Source organism: Andrographis paniculata, unplaced genomic scaffold, assembly GCF_009805555.1.
Source record: "Andrographis paniculata isolate CXL003 unplaced genomic scaffold, ASM980555v1 Contig53END, whole genome shotgun sequence".
Classification (NCBI taxonomy): Eukaryota; Viridiplantae; Streptophyta; class Magnoliopsida; order Lamiales; family Acanthaceae; genus Andrographis; species Andrographis paniculata.
The window spans coordinates 577,219-601,103 of record NW_026137588.1 but is presented as its reverse complement, the minus strand read 5'-3'; the positions used below and the strand labels follow the sequence as shown (position 1 = coordinate 601,103).

General features: G+C 43.6%; 1 protein-coding gene across 3 annotated transcripts in view; it reads right to left on the bottom strand.

The window, feature by feature from the left end:
* The window catches only part of LOC127255210 (rhodanese-like domain-containing protein 11, chloroplastic), a 51,008-nt gene that overhangs the window by 3,593 nt on the left and 23,530 nt on the right, over positions 1-23,885 (bottom strand). For all 3 annotated transcript variants that reach the window (XM_051280643.1, XM_051280645.1, XM_051280646.1), the window contains exons 7-8: positions 424-511; positions 231-298 (exon numbers count right to left, since the gene is read on the bottom strand). In XM_051280643.1, the coding sequence (XP_051136600.1) occupies positions 231-298; positions 424-511 (156 nt within the window). The remainder of the gene's footprint in view (positions 1-230; positions 299-423; positions 512-23,885) is intronic.

Below are 23,885 nucleotides of genomic sequence, written 5' to 3'. Positions count from 1 at the left end.
ATATGATCTTTCCTCAAATTTTCTGCAAATAAGAGGTTTTTCTTTTTTTTTTTTAAACTTTCTGTGATTAAACTCTCAAATAAAATTTCAATCACCTTTTCTTTTTTCTTTTTTCCCTTAAGATTTTCATTTTTCTTAATACTCTAACAAAACCATGGAAGGATTAACAAATGAAAACTATTTATCACAGAAGAAATGTGCTCTAAAAAAGAATTGTACATAAAAGTTACCCGAGAAACTCTGAAAGTCCACCAATCCCTGCAAGCTTAAAGGATTGAGGTCCCTCTCTTTCAAGGTCCTATAAGTATTTTCATGAAAAATTAATATGTTAAAACTGCCTAAATGGAATTGTAACAAATTCACCAAGATGATAATAATAATAATAATAATAATAATTTTAAAAAATGACAATCATAGTAGCACCTCTTCTTCGGCAGCCTCAAGACCCTCTTGAACCCAAAATAGATTTTCGTAACCGGCATTGTACAGTGCCTCACAAGCTGCAAGGGATCTGCCTTATTATAGAATGACTCAGCAAAAATAAATGGAGAGAGACAACAGCAAAAACAAATTACGTGCAAGGATTCAGTATACCATTGAAAAATGTGAGAAGCCTCACTTTTATGAATTGATTTCATTAGATTGCAGTGTATACAAAGATTTATAACCCAAGGAGATAAGTTCTTATTAATTTTATGATGAATTTTGGATATAAACGGTAACTATTAGAATTAAGTAAACATCCAATTCCACTTTTTATAGCTATCATTCCATATTCATGATTCAATTTTGCTAAGAAACTTCAAACAAATATCTGAGGATCTGTTCCTTTTCTATGTATATATATATATTTGTGTTTGTGATTTTTAGTTTGGTGTTGTTGAGGTGAAATAGTAGTTATATTTTAGTTTGGTGTTTGTGATTTTTAGTTTTGCTTTGAAAATAGTATTGGATGAGATATTTTTGGAAGGAAATTGAAAGATTATATAGTGTGAAAAAATGAAAGGAAAAAAATATATAAAGAGAACAAATCCGAATCTTTTCAAATTATCCCATTCTCAACCAAAATTTAAAACAAAATCACATTTATGACTTATGAAAAAAGAATACCTTCACAAAGTGTGTTGAAATAAAACTATAACTAGTTTAATAGCAGATTCGATATGTGTGCCTACATATTTTTAATACTTCATTTTATTATTTCTTGATTTTTTATTTGTTTTGCATATAAAGTAAGAAAAACTATTCCATATCAACTAACAAAAAAATAGCATCAAGAAAGAAATATGTAGCAAAAAATATATAAAGTTATTACATAAACAAAAAATGGAAATACAAAGCAGAAAGATGAAATCATTGAGTGAAAAAAAAAAAAAAAAAAACAAATAGGAAAAAAAATAACAATAAGGATTCTTAAACATTTTTAGTAAATATTTTACTTAAGTATTTGATTTTGAAGAATATCATTGTTTATTTTATTATTTTGCGTCAAAAGAAAGAATGATTTTATAATATACAAAATTCTAATATATTAAAATTATACAAATATCTAAACTGCCCCCATATTATTATAAATATAAAAATATTCTAATACATAATATATCTAACACTCTCCGGAGAATACAAATCGTATGATCCAAGTTTGTCACATAAAAATTTAATTCGAGGGCTCTAAGAAATTTGGTAAGAATGTCTGCAAGTTGCTCATTCGAAGCAACACGGTGAGTGGCGATGCATCCAGATAATACCTTCTCTCGAATAAAATGACAATCATTCTCTATATGTTTAGTCCTCTCGTGAAACACCGAATTAGACGCAATATGCAAGGCAGCTTGATTGTCACAAAAGAGTTTCATTTCTGAAACTTCTACTATCTTGAGCTTATGAAGAAGCTGGTTTACCCAAATAAGTTCACATGTCACTAATGCCATGACTCGATATTCTACCTCTGCACTTGAACGAGCAACAACATCCTGTTTCTTACTTTTCCATGAAATAAGATTACCTCCCACAAATATGCAATATCCCGAAGTAGAGCGTCTATCAACTGGGATCCTGCCCAATCAGCATCTGAGTAGCCAATTACTTAAGTGTGACCTTAATTGGTGTACAATAATCCTCTACCATTGAGACCCTTTGATGTATTTCAAGATTCGAATGGTAGCATCTAAGTGACTATCGCATGGAGACTGAAAAAATTGACTCACAACACCTACAGCAAAAGAGATTTCAGGTCGAGTAAGTGTGAGATAGTTAAGTGATGACTCCAAATATGAGCATATTCTTAGCTTGACAAAAATGTGTATTACTTGAATTTCTGCATAAGAATCATCAAAATAATTCGTAATCGGCATACAATATTGATTTATATCACCAGGCATGATCCAGAATTCGTTGTTGAGACTATTAACGATTTTTGCCCTCTTAAGCGGTATTCTGGAGCCAGAAAAGCTAAGGCAGACGCCGCAAGCGACAGCCGCCTTCGCTCGCAAGCGCCCAAGACACACCTTGAAAACACTAAGGCATGAGAGGCAAGCGGCCACCTTCATAGCCGCAAGCGATAGCCTCTCCCGCTTGCAAGCTACAGTCCAGATACCCGCCGCTGCAGACTATCACCAGATTTCAACTAAGTACTTCAAATGCAGCGGTACAGCCATTCCAATTCCAGCTAGCTCAAGCGAGCCGTGCTACGCTGATGCCCTCCTGCTCTCCAGCAAGCGAGGAAGATCTGTGCCATTAACGCAAGCGAAGCGGACACCCTGGGAGTTATGGCCAGCAACTGCTTCAACAGAATAACCACCTGCAACCGCCTAACTGCCCAGCGGTTGGAACTGCCCAACAGCTTCTTGCAACCGTCTCGTTACACCTGCTATAAATAGGGCCAGATATCTGTATGTATAAAGAATCGAATTCTTGGATAATTTCAGAATACACACAGCGTTCGTCGTCTTCCTGTTTCCGAGAGCTCCAACCCTGTAAGGGAGTTCTCCACAGGAAAGGCCAAGGGAGTGGGCGTCTTCCCTCTCCCTTGGCCACGTCTTTAATGCTTTCTTAGACTAGATTACTGCTTTCATTTACAGCTTTGTAGTCTAATCCTTTTCGCATTTTCGTAGTATATAAAGAAATATCATTCACTTCTTCAAATTAAATTCTTCCACAATTTTCCATACTTATATAAATCAATTTTAGAGAATTTCATATCACTGGTATAGAGCGAGAGACGAATTGATTAATTAAGCCTTGTGATGCGCCAAAAGCGGTCTCAAGGTAGTTCAACGTAGTTAAGTACGCGGGAGCCTTGTCGACCTACTTAACTACTGCGCTAAATTTGATTCTGATAAAATAATACCAACATCAGGGGGTAAAGCCACTAATGAGGCAGAAATTGGGAAAATTAACGGGACATAGACGGGGGTCTATTAGGTCGCAGAAATTCCTAGTGACAGTAGGGTTTCTTTCTTATAATGTCTTAATTCTGGGTGTCATTGAAGTCTTTTTGTAAATCCCCCCAGGCCAAAATACCAGTGTGATGAGTTCTTTATAATCGAGTTTATATAATTACAACATCTTTCTATCATCATTTTCGTAATATACATATATGCTTCCGATAACACAATTACATCATTCGCTCGCTGCATCCAGGGAAATCTACCCATTTCGTAACGCACAGTTCAGACACAACACCTCTTCTTCACTCTAATTCGCTCATATACATATACATATAATATGCCGCTCACTCACATCCCAATCCTCTCGCTTTCGCTTCGCTCGCCCCCGTTCATTTTTTTACTGCTTTATTTACCGCTTTCAGTAGTAGAAGATTCTCCGCTCGAAGCGGACTCCCTTTTTTGTTTCTTCGTCGCTTCTCCAAGATTTTTACCATTGAAATTCATGACTTTAAATCCCTGTGTTCGACCTGGAAACTCACCAGTAAAAAGAGTATAAATAATTGTGATAACTATCCAGGGTCTACAACCACACAATTGCTATATTTGACCATTCTTCTATAAAAACTCTACTCATTGATTTTCGAATAAAATTCCCTGCGACTTGATATACAACCTACAATAACAAATATATTTTTCTGTTATCATAATTTGGCGCCGTTGCCGGGGATTTGAAACTCATGAAAAGTATCTGTTGGAAATCTTTTGAAGCGCCATAATTTACCCTTAATTCGTTGTAATAATGCTTTTTGTATTTAATTAAATTCTTCTAACTTTAAATTTTTTGTATGTGGCTGCCATTTTGTAGGGGTCCGAAGCGTTTTCAGCGTCCCACGAGTCCTACTCCCTCCGCTCGATCACAGAGACGTCTGTTCCGAGAGCAAGTGCGAGAACAACTCATGGCGAATCAAGGAAATGCCACCGCTCCTCCTACTGTCATCCCAGCTTTCCAGACTGCCGCTGGGACATCTTCAAACTCCGCCACATCTGCATCTTCGCAGGAGGTGCCGCTCCACGTCCCCACTGTGGTCCCTGCTGTCATTCCTCCTGCACTTTCACAGACTGAGGAGCAACTATTGAGAGCCCTCAGTAGCATTCAACAAGGAATGGCGGGGCTGCAAGCGCACCTCGCTCAGGTGGAACAAACTCAAGCTGCGCATGGAGCATTTATTGCTTCCCAAGCGGCACAAGCTGCCACCACCGCTGCGATACCCACAACCATCATTCCCCCACCACCTACTGCTGAGCCTTACCAGAGGGCTGAGGGTCATAGGGCTGCTGATCGCCCACTTGCGGAAGTCCCCATGGATGTTCACTACCAGACCCTTCTGGATCACACTTTAATTACAAGTTCTGCGCCCAGAGGCTCTGGCCATTATGAGGTGAAACCAGCGCTCGTCAGCCTGGCGAGCCAGAGCCAATTTCATGGGCTGCTCAATGAAAGCCCTTACGAACACTTACAGAACTTTAATAGGATCGCTGCCACCTCCAAATCGCACGGCATCACGGAGGACGCTGCCAAACTGATTCTGTTTCCTTTTTCTTTAACAGGAGAGGCCAGGAAATGGTTTGATAATCTTTATCCGATCCCTGGCTCATTCAAGGAAGCAGCGCAGGCCTTCGTGAGCAAATACCATCCTGTATCAAAGACCATTCGCCAGAGGAATGAAATACTTACTTTCAAGATGGCGAGTGATGAGACCCTTCCAAAAGCCTGGAGCCGATTCAAACAACTACTCCGCAACTGCCCTCATCATGAAATACCGGACTTCATGGAACTTCAGATTTTTTACTCAGGAATTACTCATGAACTCAGAATGTCCTTAGATGCAGCGGCAGGAAGCTCGCTTATGGGGCGTTGTGCCTCTGAAGCGAGGGCTTTGATAGAGAAGATGGCGGCCAATCAGTCAAGTTGGCCAGAGTCCAACAGGCCCGAGCCATCGAGGGGTCTGTACCAGGTTCCTGCTTCCGTATCTCACGATGCAAGGATCGACAGTTTGTCGATCCAAGTGAAGGAGCTGTCTAAGCTTATGAAGCAGGACCTGCGTAATAAAGGAAAACAAGCACTACATGAGGCCGCGGAATGCGAGGAGAAAGCTTATGAAGACCAAAAATGTCCGCAGGTTGCTGAGTATTCAAATGAGGAAGCTCAGAACCCGGCGGAGGTCTTTTATATGGCTGGCAGAAATGCCCCCCAATTCCAGCAGTTCCAAAAAGGGCAAGTTCAAGGCCCCGCTGGACCGCGTCCTCAGCAACAATTTCAAAGGCCACAACAGTTCGCTGCACAACAATATATCCAAGGGGGATATCATCCACATCATCAACAATACAATCAAACCCCCCATTTTCCGCAGCAGGCACATGCATTCGCTCAACTTCCCACAGCGGCACAAGTCCCGTTGAGTCTGGAGGAACTCTGGAGGAACACAGAGCGAGCGAATCAGGAGTTCCAAAGAAACACATCTGCTTCGATCAAAATGCTGGAAGTACAAGTCGGGCAGATTGCTGAAGCGCTGAAGCTGAAGCAGAAAGGAACGTTGCGTGGGACAGTCGAGACTGTCCCGAACCAAGCGAAGGCCATCGAAACTAGAGGAGGGAAACGGACGCAATCGCCACCACTGCCAGACAGAGGTATGAATCAATCTTCTTCCCCTATTGTTGCTAATATGCCTGTGCAGGATGAGAGTAAGCAGATTCCATCTAAGGAGCAAGGTCCATCCCAACCTCGAGCGATACCAGCCGCTCAAGAGTCTGACCCGAATGAAAGGGGTATTGCTCAGCCCTTGGTTCGAGCCCCCTTTCCCGCACGATTTGGGAAGAAGGACAACTCCAAGGAGTTTGATAAGTTTGTACATACTTTCCGTAGTCTTCAAATTACTATACCGTTTGCTGATGCTTTGTCTCAGATGCCACATTACGCTAAGTTTATCAGGGATATAATCAATCGGAAGCGGGCATTTCCTGATGAAGTGGCAGCGGTGCAGCTGGAAAGTGTGTGCAGTGCCGTATTTAAGGAGGACCTCCCGAAGAAACTCAGCGATCCTGTGAGTTTTATCATTAGTTGTACAATAGGAAATTTAGAGCCGATTAGGGCATTATGTGATTTAGGTGCAAGTATCAATCTTATGCCCTTCTCGCTTTTTTCTAAATTAGGGCTTTATGAGTTAGAAGCATGCAGAACTGTAATTCAGCTTGCCGATAAGTCAATAAGATTGCCTAAAGGAATCATTCGTGATGTACTCGTGCAAGTGAACAAATTTATTTTCCCTGCAGATTTCGTTATTATGGAAATGAGCGAAGACCGCGACATTCCAATTATATTAGGGAGACCTTTCCTAGCCACCGCTCAAGCTACAATAAATGTTGCTGAAGGAAAAATATCCTTGAGTTTTGGTGGTGATAAAGTCACATTTTCCATGAACTCAGCACTGCGCCAACCTCAGGAAGAAAATTGTGATTTTATCAATGAGTTAAATGAAATAATAACTTTTGAGAACCATATTACACTTGATAACCTGGAAGGAATTTCAGGTAATGGATCACTCGAACTGGAAGATAAAAAGAATTCAGCTGAGGCAAGCGACGATATTCAAGCGCCCACTGAATCCATTGAACAAGCGAATAGGGAACCAGCGAGCGAGACCAACAATAAGGTTGAGCTGAAGAAATTACCTGAGCACCTCAAATATATATTCCTTGGGCCGGAGGAGAGTTACCCGCTGATAATCTCCGCCTTATTACTGCCGGACCAAGAGGCTCAGCTCATCTCACTTCTCAAAAGAAATCAAGCGGCGTTTGCATGGAAAATCTCAGACATCAAAGGAATCAGCCCAGCGGTGTGTATGCACCATATAAGGCTGGAAGCCGATGCAAAGCCATGTAGACAGCCTCAGCGGCGTCTGAACGAGAATATGCAAGAAGTAGTCAAGAAAGAGGTGATCAAATTGTTCGATGCAGGAATCATATACCCTATCAGTGACAGCCAGTGGGTTAACCCAACCCAGGTGGTTCCCAAGAAAGGAGGATTCGTTGAACAGACAAGCGACGATGGGGAGGTCTTCATGACAAGACCTGTCACTGGATGGAGGGTTTGCATCGACTACAGAAAACTGAATTCAGCCACAAAGAAGGATCATTTCCCACTTCCCTTCCTTGATCAATGCCTTGAGAAGCTTGCAGGTCACGAATACTACTGTTTCCTCGATGGCTACTCAGGCTATCATCAAATTCCCATCAAACCGGAGGACTGTGAGAAGACTACATTCACTTGTCCATATGGGACTTTCGCTTATAGGAGGATGCCGTTCGGACTGTGCAACGCTCCGGCCACCTTCCAGCGATGCATGTACCATATCTTCAGTGATCTCCTGGACTCCTGTATTGAAGTTTTTATGGATGATTTCTCGGTGTATGGCAAGACATTTTCCAGATGCCTGAATAATTTGGAAAAAGTACTCCTCCGATGCATAGAGACTGATCTCGTGCTGAACTGGGAAAAATGTCACCTTATGGTGAATGAAGGAATTGTCTTGGGCCATAAGATCTTGTCTGCCGGTATAGAGGTAGATAGATAAAAAATTAGTGTAATCGAAAAAATGCCAGCGCCCTCGAATGAGAAAGGAGTGCGAAGCTTTCTGGGTCACGCGGGATTTTACCGTCGTTTTATCAGAGGTTTCAGTCAAATCACACAACCACTCACGTCACTGCTGTGCAAGGATACTCAATTCCACTGGTCAAGCGAGTGTGAGGAGGCTTTTCAAATACTGAAGGATAAGCTGACCTCTGCTCCTATAATTTCAGCACCAGTGTGGAGTGAGCCATTCGAGCTAATGACGGATGCAAGTGATTATGCCGTCGGCGCTGTACTAGGACAAAGGGTGGAGTCTAAACTTAACGTCATTTATTATGCAAGTAAAGCGCTGGACTCTGCTCAGAAGAATTACACTACCACCGAGAAAGAGCTGCTAGCTATTGTCTTCGCTTTTGAGAAATTCAGGCAGTATCTTATTGGAAGCAAGACTATTGTTCACACTGACCATGCAGCCATTAAATATTTGATGGAGAAAAAGGAGACAAAAGCCCGCTTGATTAGATGGGTTTTGTTGCTCCAGGAATTCGACATAGAAATCAAGGATAAGAAGGGAAAGGAAAATCATGTGGCAGATCACCTCAGTAGGTTGCAACAAGAGGAGGACAAATCTCCTGGAATCAATGAACAATTCCCAGATGAGAAGCTGTTCCTGGTGCAAGCGAAAGCGCCATGGTTCGCTGACCTGGCCAACTTTTTAACTACAGGACAGTTTCCAGCACACACTGTACAACGGGAAAAGAAGAGATTGCTCAGTTTGGCAAAGGATTATTTTTGGGATGAACCTTATTTGTTCAACATCGGCTCAGATGGGATAATCCGTCGCTGTGTAGCGGAGTCTGAGATCCCGCTGATCTTGAACGAATGTCATGGGTCCCATGTAGGAGGGCATTTCGCTGGCATGCGCACAGCGGCCAAAGTTTTGCAGTCAGGTTTCTTTTGGCCTACCCTACAAAAAGATGCAGATGCCTTTGCCAAATCTTGCGACAAATGTCAAAGATTGGGGTCCATTTCGAAGAAAGATGAGATGCCCCAAACTGGAGTCTTGTTTGTGGACATATTTGATGTATGGGGGATAGATTTTATGGGTCCCTTTCCACCTTCTAATGGGAAACAATACATTCTGGTGGCGGTGGATTACGTGAGTAAGTGGGTTGAAGCGCAAGCGCTCACCACAAATGATGCTCGATCAGTGATCCGCTTCCTAAAATATACCATATTTCCAAGGTTTGGGGTCCCTAGAACGATAATAAGCGACGGAGGCACCCATTTTGTGAATAAGGCACTACAATCCAGCCTACAACAATATGGTGTTCGCCAGCATCTAACTACCCCCTATCATCCACAAGCGAGCGGTCAAGTGGAAGTTTCAAATAGAGAGATTAAACACATCCTCCAGACCACATTAAATAAGAGTCGCAAGAATTGGGCAGAGAAATTGGATGATGCGCTGTGGGCCTATAGAACAGCCTTCAAGACTCCAATTGGAATGTCCCCTTATCGGCTTGTATATGGAAAAGCCTGCCACCTACCGCTGGAACTAGAGCATCGTGCGTACTGGGCTATCAAGTATCTCAATTTTGATCTTCTCCCAGCGCAGGAGAAGCGCACGAAAAGATTGCTCGATCTGACCGAGTTCCGATACCTTGCATATGAAAGCGCAAAGATCTATAAGGAAAGGATGAAATTCTATCATGACAAGAAGTTGAAGAAGAAAGAGTTTGCGGTGGGATCCAAAGTTCTTTTATATGACACTAGGCTCCACTTATTCCCAGGGAAATTGAAGTCACGGTGGACTGGGCCGTATATTGTCAGACAAGTGCTGCCAAGTGGAGCCATAAGGATTAACAATGTGGAGACCCCCGGAGAGAAAGATTCCTTCTTAGTGAATGGAGCGAGGCTGAAACCATACATTGAAGGGCCTGTGTTACAACAGGCCAATGCAGAGATTAATCTGATTGAGGTTCAGAAGCTCAAGCGATGATAGAATTTCGTGAAAAGAATCCAGAAGCCCAATCTTATATCCGCCAATTTACAGCTTTCTTTTATTGCTTTTCTAGTTAAAACTTATCGCTTTCATAGTTAAAATTTACAAGTTTTCCTTTACCGCTTTCATAGATAGATTTCATAATTTCATCGCTTTCATTAGAGTAGGGTTATCGCTTTATAGGAATAGTTTAATGTAGCATTTTAACTTCCAACCTAAGCCTGACCCAAGTCAACCACCGCTCCGCTTGTTTCACCCTGATATTCACTGAGGGAGTAGTATCGCTCACTCAGCACCGCTTTCATTTTCGCTTTTGTGTCAGTCTTAGGTGTATAGAAGTGTTGCTTTACCCGCTCATCCGCCCTAAAATACCCTCCCCTATACCTTTATAAGTATTTACAGTGGACTTGGCATCGCTCCGCTTGCCCTCTAGAGAGTCTTGAGAAAATCTATAAATACCCCAGTCCACAGTCATTTTTCCACTTTTGCCCTACAGTAACTTCCTCCCGAAGCTTTAGTAACCGCCACTCTCAGAGCGAAAATTTTTCAAAATCTCACCATTTCAACCAATAATAGCTTCATCTAAGGTAAGATCTAGGTTAACCTTGGTACATAAACTCTATTTTACGGTTGATTCTCGCCGATTTAACGTAGAAACACAGAATCGCAAATTATTTTCACGATATTTCACTGTTCTTCATTTTTGCGAAAATGTTTGCCTGTTTGATTTCTGTGAATCTAAGTCTGTTATATGCTAGATTTAGATACAATAACTGATATACTTGCTTTCTACGGATGAATTTCACTCTAATCTGTAGGTTAGGTCTTGTTTTGTGATTTTCTCCCTTTTTCACAACGTAACGCTTACAGTAGTGTTCTGTTTCGTTGTGAGGGGGAGAATTTAGGGTTAAAATCACCGGAACTTTGAATGTGATTGCCTTATATGGATGTTATTTACATTTAAAGATAATGAGGCAGGATTCATAATGTTCATATGACAAACAATAATTCTGGAAACCCTAGGTTCAGGACAGGCTTAGCAAAATAGATCCAGCAAAGCAAGAAACGTTGAAGAAGGAGTTTGAGAAAGTTGAGGAGAGGATCGAACGAAGAGTCCAAAAGATCAAATCCACGGACGGACGTAAGGTGGTGACAACAACCTCAGGGGCAGAATTAGTAGAACCAGCGCCACCTGAGGCATACTACAAGAGGAGGAGATTATTGGAGTTAACAAAAGACTGGGGGAAGCTCAGGCAGCTTAAGTCACTGCCATTCCGAAAATTCATCCCAGAGTTCCCGGAGGAATACCTCAGATTCGAATACACTGAGGAAACAGAGCAGAGGTATCCGGTGAGCGACTGGTGGCTGGAATTAGAAGAATCGGAATACGAGCAGCTGAAGGAGTACCAGCTGAAGGAGCTCAAAAATAAATTTGCCTGCCTAGAAGCACCGCCAAAGAAAATAAAGGCATTCCGGAGCAATATCTCCAAGAAGAATGCTGCCGACGCTGCAAAGGACGTATTAAGATCGAAGCAGTATGACAAGCTGCACTTTTCCAACATTGACGCAGCGGCGGCGTACGAGCGGATGAAGGCAATAGAGATCCTCTACGAGAGAGGATTTGACCCCGAAAAGATCACAGGCCCGCTCTCTGACTGGCTGGAGGAGCGGGGCCTGTCTTGGTTGATCAGAAACCCCAATGAACCAGTGGATGTATCACTGGTGAGGGAGTTTTACGCTAATCTCAACCAGGCTGAGAGTCTAAAGCATGTCTACGTTCGGGGAAAATGGGTAGACTGCTCAGCCAGGAAGATCAACCGACTCTTGGGTTGGGAACACCACTACCCCGCCCAAGAGATGCAAGACAAGCTGAAGGCAACGGAGGTCTGCAGTTCACTTGAACTGCAGTCGCTATACAGGACCTTCGCCACCACCCCTGCATATGAGAAAAGAAACCTGAAGTTCGGGTCGGTGGACGAAGAGAAAAAGGAATGGGTGAAGTGGTCGTTGAGCAGAATAATGATCACTGCTCACACCACTGACATTCGTCCTGACTACCTCGTAGCCCTTCGCTCAATCTTGGAGGAATCGAACGATGTGGATTTGGGCGCGATCATCGGCTTAGATATCTGGGATCGAAGAAGTGGAGACAGAACATTGGGTCACGGGACCCTGATCACAGAACTTTGCCGTCGCACGGGCGTTGATTTGCCCACTCCAGCCCCAGAACTCCAAATGAAGCCGCTGTTCCCAGCGGCCTTCCACAAAAATTGGCTGGAGTCCAAGGGGTTCACTCTCATCCCCAAGCAGAAAAAGAGGAAAGCACAAGCGGCAGCGCCCCCTCCACCAAAAAGAAAGATGAGATTTGTGGGGGGGGGGAAATCATAAGAGAAGATGTGACACCCCATACCGAGCCAGACTCTGAGAGAACAGTTTCCAATGAAGCTCCCAGCGATGAGGAAGAGGAAGCCCTCCGCTTCGCTCGGGAGATTGAGGAAAATCTATTTGGGGCTGAAGCAACTAGGAGAGATAAGGAAGGAAAGGCGCCGCGAGCGGCCGTGGGCGAAAAAAGGTCAAAGAAGCAAGAAGACCCTGCTCCACCGCCTGTCAAAAAGCCGAGGGTAAAAGAAGCATTGCAAAAAAATCCAACACCCCCTCGGCGAGCGACGAGGCAAGAGAAAGGGAAGGGGAAAGCGGTGGATGTAGAGTCAAGCGAGGACACGATTCCCCTCTCCAGACTACGGAAGGGGATCGTCATCAGAGAACCCACCGCCCAACCCGAGAGACCTTCGCCGGCACGGCCAGCAATAGAGGAGGTTTTGCCAAGCCCATCTGGCGATGAACCTGTTCCCTTCGACCAACAGGGGGCAGGCGAGCCAACTGCTGTTGGAATAGGCAAAGAAACCACATCCGTTAACCAGCCGGGAGCGGTGGAGCCTACTGCTGCTGGAGCAGAGGAGGAGCGGGAGAGTATACTAACCGAAGAAACTATTGGCGGGATCGATGTCACCATTGAATCATACAAAGAATATCCCGCCGAGGTCCCCGCTGCCACAACCGCTGAAGCTGTCAATGAAGCCGATGAGGTGGAGGCAGTGATTCTAAATCTTCCTGTCTTGCAGGTATCCCCGAGCAGCCTAGGAACACATACCATGATCGGGACACCCGCAGGAATTCTGACTCCTGCCTCAACCAAATCTGATAAAACACTTATAGAAGAGGAGGAGGAGGAACAGGACAGGAAGTTTCAGGAACAGAAAGCTCAGCTGCTTGCCGCAGTACAACGAATCGAACGAATGCAGCAGCTCGAGCGAGAAAGAAAAAGGAAAATGAAGGTGTTGGTCAAGCTGCTAAAATACTGGAAACCGCTGACTCAACTCCAGCTGCGATTCAGAAGGTACTTACAACAGAAGAAAGCAGAGCAGCTGGAGTACGAGGCAGCGAGGCAGCTAGTATTCCTTAGGGATGTCTCCCCTGAGCCAGCACCCGATTCCCAAAACAAGGAAGCGCCAGTGGAGATCAGTTCAGCTGAGAGCGAGCGACAATCACCAGAAGCGGCGGGTGCTGGACCATCAGCCCCCCGCGCATCACTGGAAAATATTGAAAGAAGATTGGATGAACTCGACTCAGCCATTCTCACCCAATACATGATGACTCAGACATTAATAGACACATACGCTAGGAGTCTGGGTGATGAACTGACTGCTGGAAAGAAAGCGACTGCCGCACTAGAAGAGCGAGTGGAAGCGCTAGAGACTCTGGCTGCAAGCATGGGTACGACGCTGCATGAAATTATGAAAGCTCTCGCAGCTCTTACCCAACAAAACGCCATCCTAATGGAACAACAGCTTGACACAGCCAGGAGTCTCCTTCGATTGGAAGACCTAGTACGGCAGATATCACGCAACCTTCCTCAAGGGCGAGGACCAACAAGCGAAAAGAAGAAGTAAAGAAAAGTCCTCCCCCATTTCTTAAAAATTTGAGAATAGCAAGGGCCGTACATAACATCAGTCAAGGAGACAACAATTTTTGGTAACTCGTGACAATTTTTCTTTATTGTATGCCTAACATAACCTGAAGTATGTGCTCTTATGTGAAATTCCACTTGGTTAACTTTGTGATATGTTCTAGAGTAGAGTTAGACAACCTAAGCACATCAGACTAAGTACTTGTCCTTCGAACTTCACCATAACTCGAACACTAGTGTTAGACTAAGTAACAGTGAAAGAGACTTGTGAAAAACTAGTGCCCCCTTCGTTTCAACTTTCCATACTCAGTAAGGCAAATGACCAGGTTTTTCGACTTTGCTCATAAGGCATAACTTGAAAAGAGAAGTCCTTAAATTTGGTTTAAGATACGATGCAAGCGAAGCAGGGAGGACCTATCATTACAAAGGAACTGAAAAGGCCTAGGCGTGCGAGAACCTAATAAGATCATGAGCAGACACAATGTTTGTTTGAAACTCACGATCCAAAGGAAAATATATATATTCTCCACGCCCTTCGGCTGAAGGTTTCCTGGATCAAAAAAAAAGAATCTATGCTAAGCGAACAAAGTTGACAATACCTGGACAACTTCAATCTCGTTAAATCAAATGACATGCTGAATACTTGTGGTTCACTTGTTACTATTTGAGATTCACTTTACTCCCAATCATGGCACTGGTTATTAACACTTCTTGATTGCCGTGAACAGAATAACCTCTTGATCCTTTAATGCAGTTTGTTCGAGGACGAACAAAGGTTTAGTGTGAGGAGGTTTGATGACTCCAAATATGAGCATATTCTTAGCTTGACAAAAATGTGTACAATAATCCTCTACCATTGAGACCCTTTGATGTATTTCAAGATTCGAATGGTAGCATCTAAGTGACTATCGCATGGAGACTGAAAAAATTGACTCACAACACCTACAGCAAAAGAGATTTCAGGTCGAGTAAGTGTGAGATAGTTAAGCTTACCAACCATTCTACGATATCTTTCTGCGTAAGCTAATGGCTCTAATAACTCCAAATAGGAGCATATTTTTAGCTTGACAAAACTGTGTATTACTCGAATTTCCGTATAAAAACCATCACAATGAATCATCAATGGCATACATTATTGATATATATCGCTTGGCATGATCCAGAATTCGTTGTTGAGATTATTAACGATTTTTGTCTTGTTAAGCAGTAGTCTGGTGCCAGAAAAGCTAAGGCAGACGCCACAAGCGACAGTCACATCCGCTCGCAAGCGCCCAGAATACATCTTGAAAATACTAAGGTATGAGAGACAAACGACAGCCACCCGTAAGCGACAGCCTCTCCTGCTTGCAAGCGACAACCCAGACACCCACCGCTGCAGATTATCACCAGAGCTTAGCTGCGCTGATGCCCTCCAGCCCTCGGCAAGCGAGGAAGATTTGCGCCCTTACAGTTCAGTGCAATCAAAGCAAGCGCCTTGGGAGTTATGGCCAGCAACTGCCTCAACAGAATAACTACCAGTAACCGCCTAACTGCCTAGCGGTTGGCTCCTGTTTCACCTGCTATAAATAGGGCCAGATATCTTTATGTAAAAGAGAATCGATACTTCGATTGAAACACTCTTAGCAAGTACTTCTCAGCAAATCGTCTTCCTGTTTTTGAGAGCTTCAACCCTGTAAGGGAGTTCTCCACAGGAATGGCCAAGAGAGTAGAAGTTTTCCTTCTCTCTTGGCCAAGTCTTTACAGTTTTCTTAGATTAGAATTATAGCGTTAGTCTTTTCATGCTTTCGTAGTAGATAATGAAATATCATTTAGTTCTTCATCCTAAATTCTTCCACCATTTTTACACACTTATATAAAGTTTGAATTTAGAGAATTCCATTTCACTGGTTTAGAGCTAAAGAAGAATTGATTATTTGAGCCTTGTTATGTGCCAAAAACGGTCTCAAGGTAGTTCAATGTAGTTAAGTACGTGGGAGCCTTGTCGACCTGCTTAACTGCTGTTCTGAATTCAATTTTGATTAGAAAGAGGTAACAGAAGGGTAAAGCCACTAATGAGGCAGATTTTGGGAAAATTAACGGGACATAGGCGGTGGTCTATTAGGTCGCAGAGATTCCTAATGACAGTAGGGTTTCTTTCTTATAATATCTTGAATCTGGGTGTCATTGAAGTCTTGTTGTAAATCCTAAGGTCAAAAATTCCAGTGTTATGAATTCTTTATATTCAGTTTATATAATTACACTACTTCCTTATCACCGCTTCCGTAAAATACATATATTTCCGATAACACAACTGCATCGCTCGTTCATTGCCTCCAGGGAAATCTATCCATTTAGTAACGCACAGTTCAGACACAACATCTCTCCTTCACTCTCGGTCGCTCATTTATATAGATATATATGTATACATATAATGTGCCGCTCACTCATGCCCCGTTCACTCGGTAACCGCCATTCATCCATGTCTCGTTCATCTGGTTCCCACTTCCGCTCATGTCCCGATCATCTGGTTACCGCTGGCATTTCATCTTCCGCCTTCGCTTCGCTCACTTCCGCTCACTCTCCATCTTTATCGCTTTACTTACCGCTTTTTATAGTCTAGCTGTTGGATCCGCTTTCCCGTATTTTCGTCGTTTTTTCAAGATCTTCACCGATGAAATTCATGACTTAAAATCCTTGTGTTCGGCCTGGAAACTCACAAGTAAAAAAAGTATAAATAATTGTGATGACTACTCAGGGTCCACAACCACAAAAATTGCTATATCTGATCGTTTTCTATAAACTCCATTAATTGATTTTCAAATATAAATTCCCTGTGAATTGTGTAAACACGCGCACATTTTTAGCCTCATCATAATTTGGCGTCGTTGCCGGGGATTTTAAACTTATAAAAAGTATTCTGGTTGAGGATCTTTTGAAGCGCCATAAATTACTTTTAAATTTTTTGTAATGATTTTTGCATTTTTACTAATTTTGCTGACTTTTTCTTTGATATGGCTATCATTATGTAGGGGTCCGAAGCGTTTTCAGCGTCCCCCAAGTCTTACTCCTTTCGCTCGATCACAGAGACGTCTGTCCAGAGAGCAAGTTCGAGAACAACTTATGGCGAACCAAGGAAATGCCGTCGCTCCTTCTACTGTCGTCCCAGCTTTCTAGACTGCCACTGGGACTTCTTCCAACTCTGCCACATCTGCATCTTCGCAGGAGGTGCCGCTCCACATCCCAACTGTGGTCCCTACTGTCATTCCCCATGCGCTCAGACCGACTGAGGAGCAACTAATGAGAGCCCTCAGTAGCATCCAACAGGGAATGACGGGGCTGCAAGCGCACCTCGCATCAGGTGGAGAAAGCTCAAGCTGCGCAGAGGGCATTTATCGCTTTCCAAGCGGCTCAAGCTACCAACACCGCTGCGATACCCGCTACCATCACTCCCCCACCACCTACTGCTGAGCCTTACTAGAGGGCTGAGGGACACAGGGCTGCTGAACGCCCACTTGCTGAAGTCCCCATAGACGATTCACTACCAGTCCCTTCTGGATCATACATTAATTACAAGTTCTGCGCCCAGAGGCTCTGGCCATTATGAGGTGAAACCAACGCTTGTTAGCCTGGCAAGCCAGAGCCAATTTCATGGGCTGCTCAACGAAAGCCCCTATGAGCATCTACAGAACTTTAACATGATCGCTGCCACCTCCAAATCTCACGGCATCACGGAGGACGCTGCAAAACTGATACTGTTTCCATTTTCGCTATCTGGGGAAGCCAGGAAATGGTTCGATAACCTTTATCTCATTCCTGGCTCTTTTAAGGAAGCAGCGCAGGCCTTCGTGAGTAAATATCATCCTGTATCGAAGACCATTCGCCAAAGGAATGAAATACTCACTTTCAAGATGGCAAGTGATGAGACCCTTCCAAAAGCCTGGGGCCGATTCAAACAATTGCTCCGCAACTGCCCTTATCATGAAATTCCGGACTTCATGGAGCTACAAATTTTCTACTCAGGAATCACTCCCGACTAAGAATGTCCTTGGATGCAGCGGCAGAAAGCTCGCTGATGGGGCGCTGTGCCTCATAAGCGAGGGCTTTAATAGAGAAAATGGCGGCCAATCAGTCAAGTTGGCCAGAATCCAACAGGCCCGAGCCATCGAGGGGTCTATACCAGGTTCCTGCTTCCATCTCTCACGATGCAAGGATCGACAGTTTGTCAATCCAAGTCAAGGAGCTGTCTAAGCTCATGAAGCAGGACCTGCGAAATAAGGGAAAACAAGTGCTGCACGAGGCCACGGAATGTGAGGAAAGAACTTTTGAAGAGCAACAAAGTCCGCAAGTTGCTGAGTGCTCGACTGAAGAGGCTCAGAACCCAGCGGAGGTCTACTATATGGTTGGCAGAAATGCCTTTTAATTCCAGCAGTTCCAAAAGGGGCAGGCTCAAAGCCCGCTGGACCGCGTCCTCAGCAACAATTTCAGAGGCCACAACAGTTCGCTGCGCAACAATATCATCAAGGGGATATTATCCACAACAACAGCAATACTTTCAAGCCCCCAACTATCCGCAGAAGGCACCTGCATTCGCTCAACCTCCCACAGCGAGCCAAGCACCGCTGAGTCTGGAGGAGCTCCGGAGGAACACAGAGCGAGCAAATCAGGAGTTCCAAAGAAATACTTCTGCCTCGATCAAAATGCTGGAAATACAAGTCGGGCAGATAGCTGAAGCTATGAAGCTGAAGCAGAAAGGAGCATTGCCTGGGACAGTCAAGACTGTCCCGAACCAAGTAAAGGCCATAAAACAAGGGAAGGGAAGCGGACTCAATCACCACCGCTGCCAAACAGAGGTATTGATCATTCTCCTAACCTTTTTGTTGCTAACGTGCCTGTGCAGGATGAAGATGTACAGATTCCGACTAGGGAGGAAGGTCCATCCCAACCTCGAGCGATACCAGCCGCTCGGGTGCCTGAACCGAAGGGAAAGGGTCCCGCTCAGCCTTTGGCTCGAGCCCCCTTTCCCACACGACTTGGGAAGAAGGACAGCTCCAAGGAATTTGATAAGTTTGTGCACACTTTTCGTAGTCTTCAAATTACTATACCGTTTGCTGATGCTTTGTCACAGATGCCACATTACGCTAAGTTTATTAAAGATATAATCAACCAAAAGCGGGCATTCCCTGACGAAGCGGCAGCAGTGCAGCTGGAGAGTGTGTGCAACGCCGTATTTAAGGAGGACCTCCCGAAGAAACTAAGTGATCCTGGGAGTTTTACTATTATTTGTACTATAGGAAATTTAGAGCCGATTAGGGCATTATGTGATCTAGGTGCAAGTATTAATCTTATGCCCTTCTCGCTTTTCTCTAAATTAGAGCTTTATGAATTAAAAGCATGTAGAACTGTAATTCAGCTTGCCGATAAATCAATAAGATTACCTAAAGGAATCATTCGTGATGTACTCGTGCAAGTAAACAAATTTATTTTCCCTGCAGATTTCATTATAATAGAAATGAGCGAGGATCGCGAAATTCCAATAATTCTAGGGAGACATTTCCTTGCCACCGCTCAAGCTACAATCAATGTCGACGAAAGCGAAATCTCATTAAGCTTCGGTGGAGATAAAGTCACATTTTCCATGAACTCAGCGTTGCGTCAGCCTCAGAAGAAAATTGTGATTTTATAAACGAGTTAAATGAAATAATAACTTTTGAGAGCTTTATTACACTTGAAAATCTCGAAGGAATTTCAGATAACAGGTCGCTTGAGCGGGAAGCTGCAGAGGATTCAGCAGAGGCAAGCGCTGACACACCAGCGCTCACTGAATCCATTGAACGAGCGACGAGGGAACCAGCCAGCGACACCAACATAAAGGATGAGCTGAAGAAATTACGTGAGCACCTCAAATACATATTCCTTGGCCCGGAGAAGAGTTACGTGCTGATAATCTCCGCCTCACTGTTGCCGGACCAAGAGGCTCAGCTCGTCTCACTTCTCAAAAGAAAAAAAATGGCGTATGCATGGAAGATCACAGATATTAAAGGAATCAGTTCAGCGGTGTGCATGCACCATATAAGGCTGGATGCTGATGCTAAGCCATGCAGACAGCCTTAGCGGCGACTAAACGAAAATATGCAAGAGGTAGTCAAGAAGGAGGTGATCAAGCTGTTCGATGCAGGAATCGTATACCCTATCAGTGACAGCCAGTGGGTCAGCCCAACCCAGGTAGTCCCGAAGAAATGAGGCTTTGTCGAACAGACAAGCGACGAGGGGAGGTCTTCATGACAAGACCTGTCACTGGATGGAGGGTTTGCATCGACTACAGAACATTGAATTCCGCCACGAAGAAGGATTATTTCCCGTTTCCCTTCCTTGATCAATACCTTGAAAAGCTCGCGGGTCACGAATACTACTGTTTCCTCGATGGCTACTCAGGCTACCATCAAATTCCCATCAAACCGGAGGACTGTGAGAAAACTACATTTACTTGTCCATATGGGACTTTCGCTTACAGAAGGATGCCGTTCGGGCTTTGCAACGCTCCGGCCACCTTCCAAGGATGTACGTACCATATCTTCAGCAATCTCTTGGACTCCTGTATAGAATTATTCATGGATGACTTCTCGGTTTATGGAAAGACATTCTCCAGATGCCTGAACAATCTGGAAAAAGTACTTCTCCGCTGCATTGAGACAGACCTCGTGTTGAACTGGGAGAAGTGTCATCTTATGGTAAATGAAGGAATTGTCTTAGGTCATAAGGTCTCATCTGCCGGTATTGAGGTGGACAGATCGAAAGTTAGTGTAATCAAAAAGATGCCAGCGCCCTCGAATGAGAAAGGAGTGCGAAGTTTCCTTGGACACGCGGGGTTTTATCGTCGTTTCATCAATGGCTTCAGTCAAATCACGCAACCACTTACATCACTGTTGTGCAAGGATTCTCAGTTTCACTGGTCAAGCAAGTGTGAGGAGGCTTTCCGAGTACTGAAGGAGAAGTTGACATCCGTTCCTATAATTTCAGCACCAGTGTGGAGTGAGCCATTCGAGCTGATGACGGATGCGAGCGACTATACCGTCGGCACTGTACTAGGACAAATGGTGGAATCTAAATTGCACGTCATTTATTATGCAAGTAAATCACTGGATTCCACTCAAAAGAATTACACTACAACCGAGAAGGAGCTGCTAGCTATTGTCTTCGCTTTCGAGAAATTTTGACAATATCTTATCGGGAGCAAGACCATTGTCCACACTGATCATGCAGCTATCAAGTATTTGATGGAGAAGAAGGAGACAAAGGCCCGCTTGATCAAATGGGTTCTGTTGCTCCAGGAATTCGACATAGAGATCAGGGATAAGAGGGGGAAAGAGAATCATGTGGCAGATCACCTCAGTAGGTTAAGGCAAGAAGAGGACATATCTTCAGGAATCAACGAACAATTCCCAGATGAGAAGCTGTTCCTGCTGCAAGCGAAAGAGCCATGGTTTGCGGACCTGGCCAATTTCTTAACTACATGATAGTTTCCAGCACATACTATACAAAGGGAAAAGAAGAGATTGCTCAGTTTGGCAAAAAACTGTTTTTGGGATAAACCGTTTTTGTTCAACATCGGCGCAGATGGGATAATCCGTCGCTGTGTAGCGGAATCTGAGATCCCGCTGATTTTGAATGAATGTCATGGGTCCTATGTAGGAGGGCATTTCGCTGGCCTTCGCACAGCGGCCAAAGTTTCGCAGTCGGGCTTCTTCTGGCCTACCCTACAGAAAGATGCTGATGCCTTTGCCAAATCTTGCGACAAGTGTCAAAGATTGGGATCTATCTCGAAGAGAGATGAGATGCCCCAAACTGGAGTCTTGTTTGTGGACATATTTGATGTATGGGGGATAGAATTTATGGGTCCCTTTCCGCCTTCTAATGAGAAATTATACATTCTGGTGGCTGTGGATTATGTGAGTAAGTGGGTTGAAGCGCAAGCGCTCACCACTAACGATGCTCGATCTGTGATCCGCTTCCTAATATATACTATATTCCCAAGGTTTTGGGTCCCCAGAACGATAATAAGCGATGAAGGCACACCCACTTTGTGAATAAGGCGCTGCAATCTTGCCTTCAACAATATGGTGTCCGCCAGCATCTAACTACCCCTACCATCCACAAGCGAGCGGTCAGGTGGAAGTTTCAAATAGAGAAATCAAACACATCCTCCAGATCACAGTAAATAAAAGTCGCAAGAATTGGGCAGAGAAATTGGATGATGCGCTGTGGGCATATAGAACAGCCTTCAAAACTCCAATTGGAATGTCCCCTAATCGGCTTGTATATGGAAAAACCTGCCACCTACCTCTGGAACTCGAGCATCGCGCGTATTGGGCCATCAAGTATCTCAACTTTGATCTTCTCCCAGCACAGGAGAAGCGCGCCAAAAGATTGCTCGATCTGACTGAGTTCCGTTATCTTGCATATGAAAGTGCTAAACTTTACAAAGAAAAGATGAAATTCTACCATGACAAAAAGTTGAAGAAGAAGGAATTCACTGCGGGATCCAAGGTTCTTCTATACGACACTAGGCTCCACTTATTCCCCGGGAAATTGAAGTCACGGTGGACTGGGCCACATATCGTCAGGCAAGTGCTGCCAAGTGGAGCCATAAGGATCAATAATTTGGAAACCCAAGGAGAACGAAACTCCTTCCTGGTAAATGAAGCGAGGCTGAAACCATATATCGAAGGGCCTGTATTGCAGCAGGCCAGTGCAAATATTAATCTGATGTAAGTTTAGAAGCTCGTTCAATGATAGAATTTCGAAAGAAAGAATCCAGAAGCCTAATCTTATATCCGCCAATTTTACAGCTTTCTTTTATCGCTTTCCTAATTAGAATTTATCGCTTTCATAGTTAAAATTTACAAGTTTTCTTTATGGCTTTCATAGATAGATTTTATAATTCTTAACGTTTTCATAGTATAGGTTTACAGTTTTGTTATCGCTTTCATTAGAATAGGATTATCGCTTTATAGGAGTAGTCTAATGTTAGCATTTTAACTTCTAACCTAAGTCTGACCCAAGCCATGTATCGCTTCGCTTGTCTCACCCTGATATTCACTGAGGGAGCAGTATCGCTCACCCAGTACCGCTTCCATCACTGCTTGATTGTCATGCTTGGATAAATAGAAGTATTGTTTTACTCGCTCATCCGCCCTGAAAACCCTCCCTTATACCTTTATAAGTACAATGGACTAGGCAGCTCTCCGCTTGCCCTCCAGATGAGCGATGGTAAATCCTATAAATACCCTAGTCACCAGTCATTTTCCACTTTTGCCCTACAGTACCTTCCTTCAGACGCTTTAGTAACCGCCACTCTCCAAGCCAAATTTTTTTCAAAATCTCGACACTTCAACCAATAATAGCTTCATCTAAGGTAAGATCGAGGTTAACCATTTCACCCAATAATAGCTTCATCTAAGGTAAGATCGAGGTTAACCTTAGTACATAAACTCGATTTTACGGTTGATTTTCCCTGATTTAACGTTCAAAAACACAGAATCCCAAATTATTTTCGCGACAACTGTCTGTTCGTCATTTTTGCGAAACTGTTTATATGTTTGATTTCTGTGAATCTAGGTCTATTATCTGTTGGATTTAGATACAATAACTGATTTTCTGGCTTCCTATGGTTCAAATTTCCAATATTTTGTATGTTTTGTTCTGTTCTGTGACTTTCTCCCTTTTCACAACGTAACACTCACAGTAGTGTTCTGTTTCGTTGTGAGGGGGAGGATCTAGGGTTATAATCACTGGAATTGTGAAAATGATTGTCTGTACATGAATGTTGTTAGCATTTTAAAGTAGTAAGGCAGGATTCATAAATTTCGTATTAAACAAGAACTCTGGAAACCCTAGGTTCAGGACAGGCTTAACAAAATA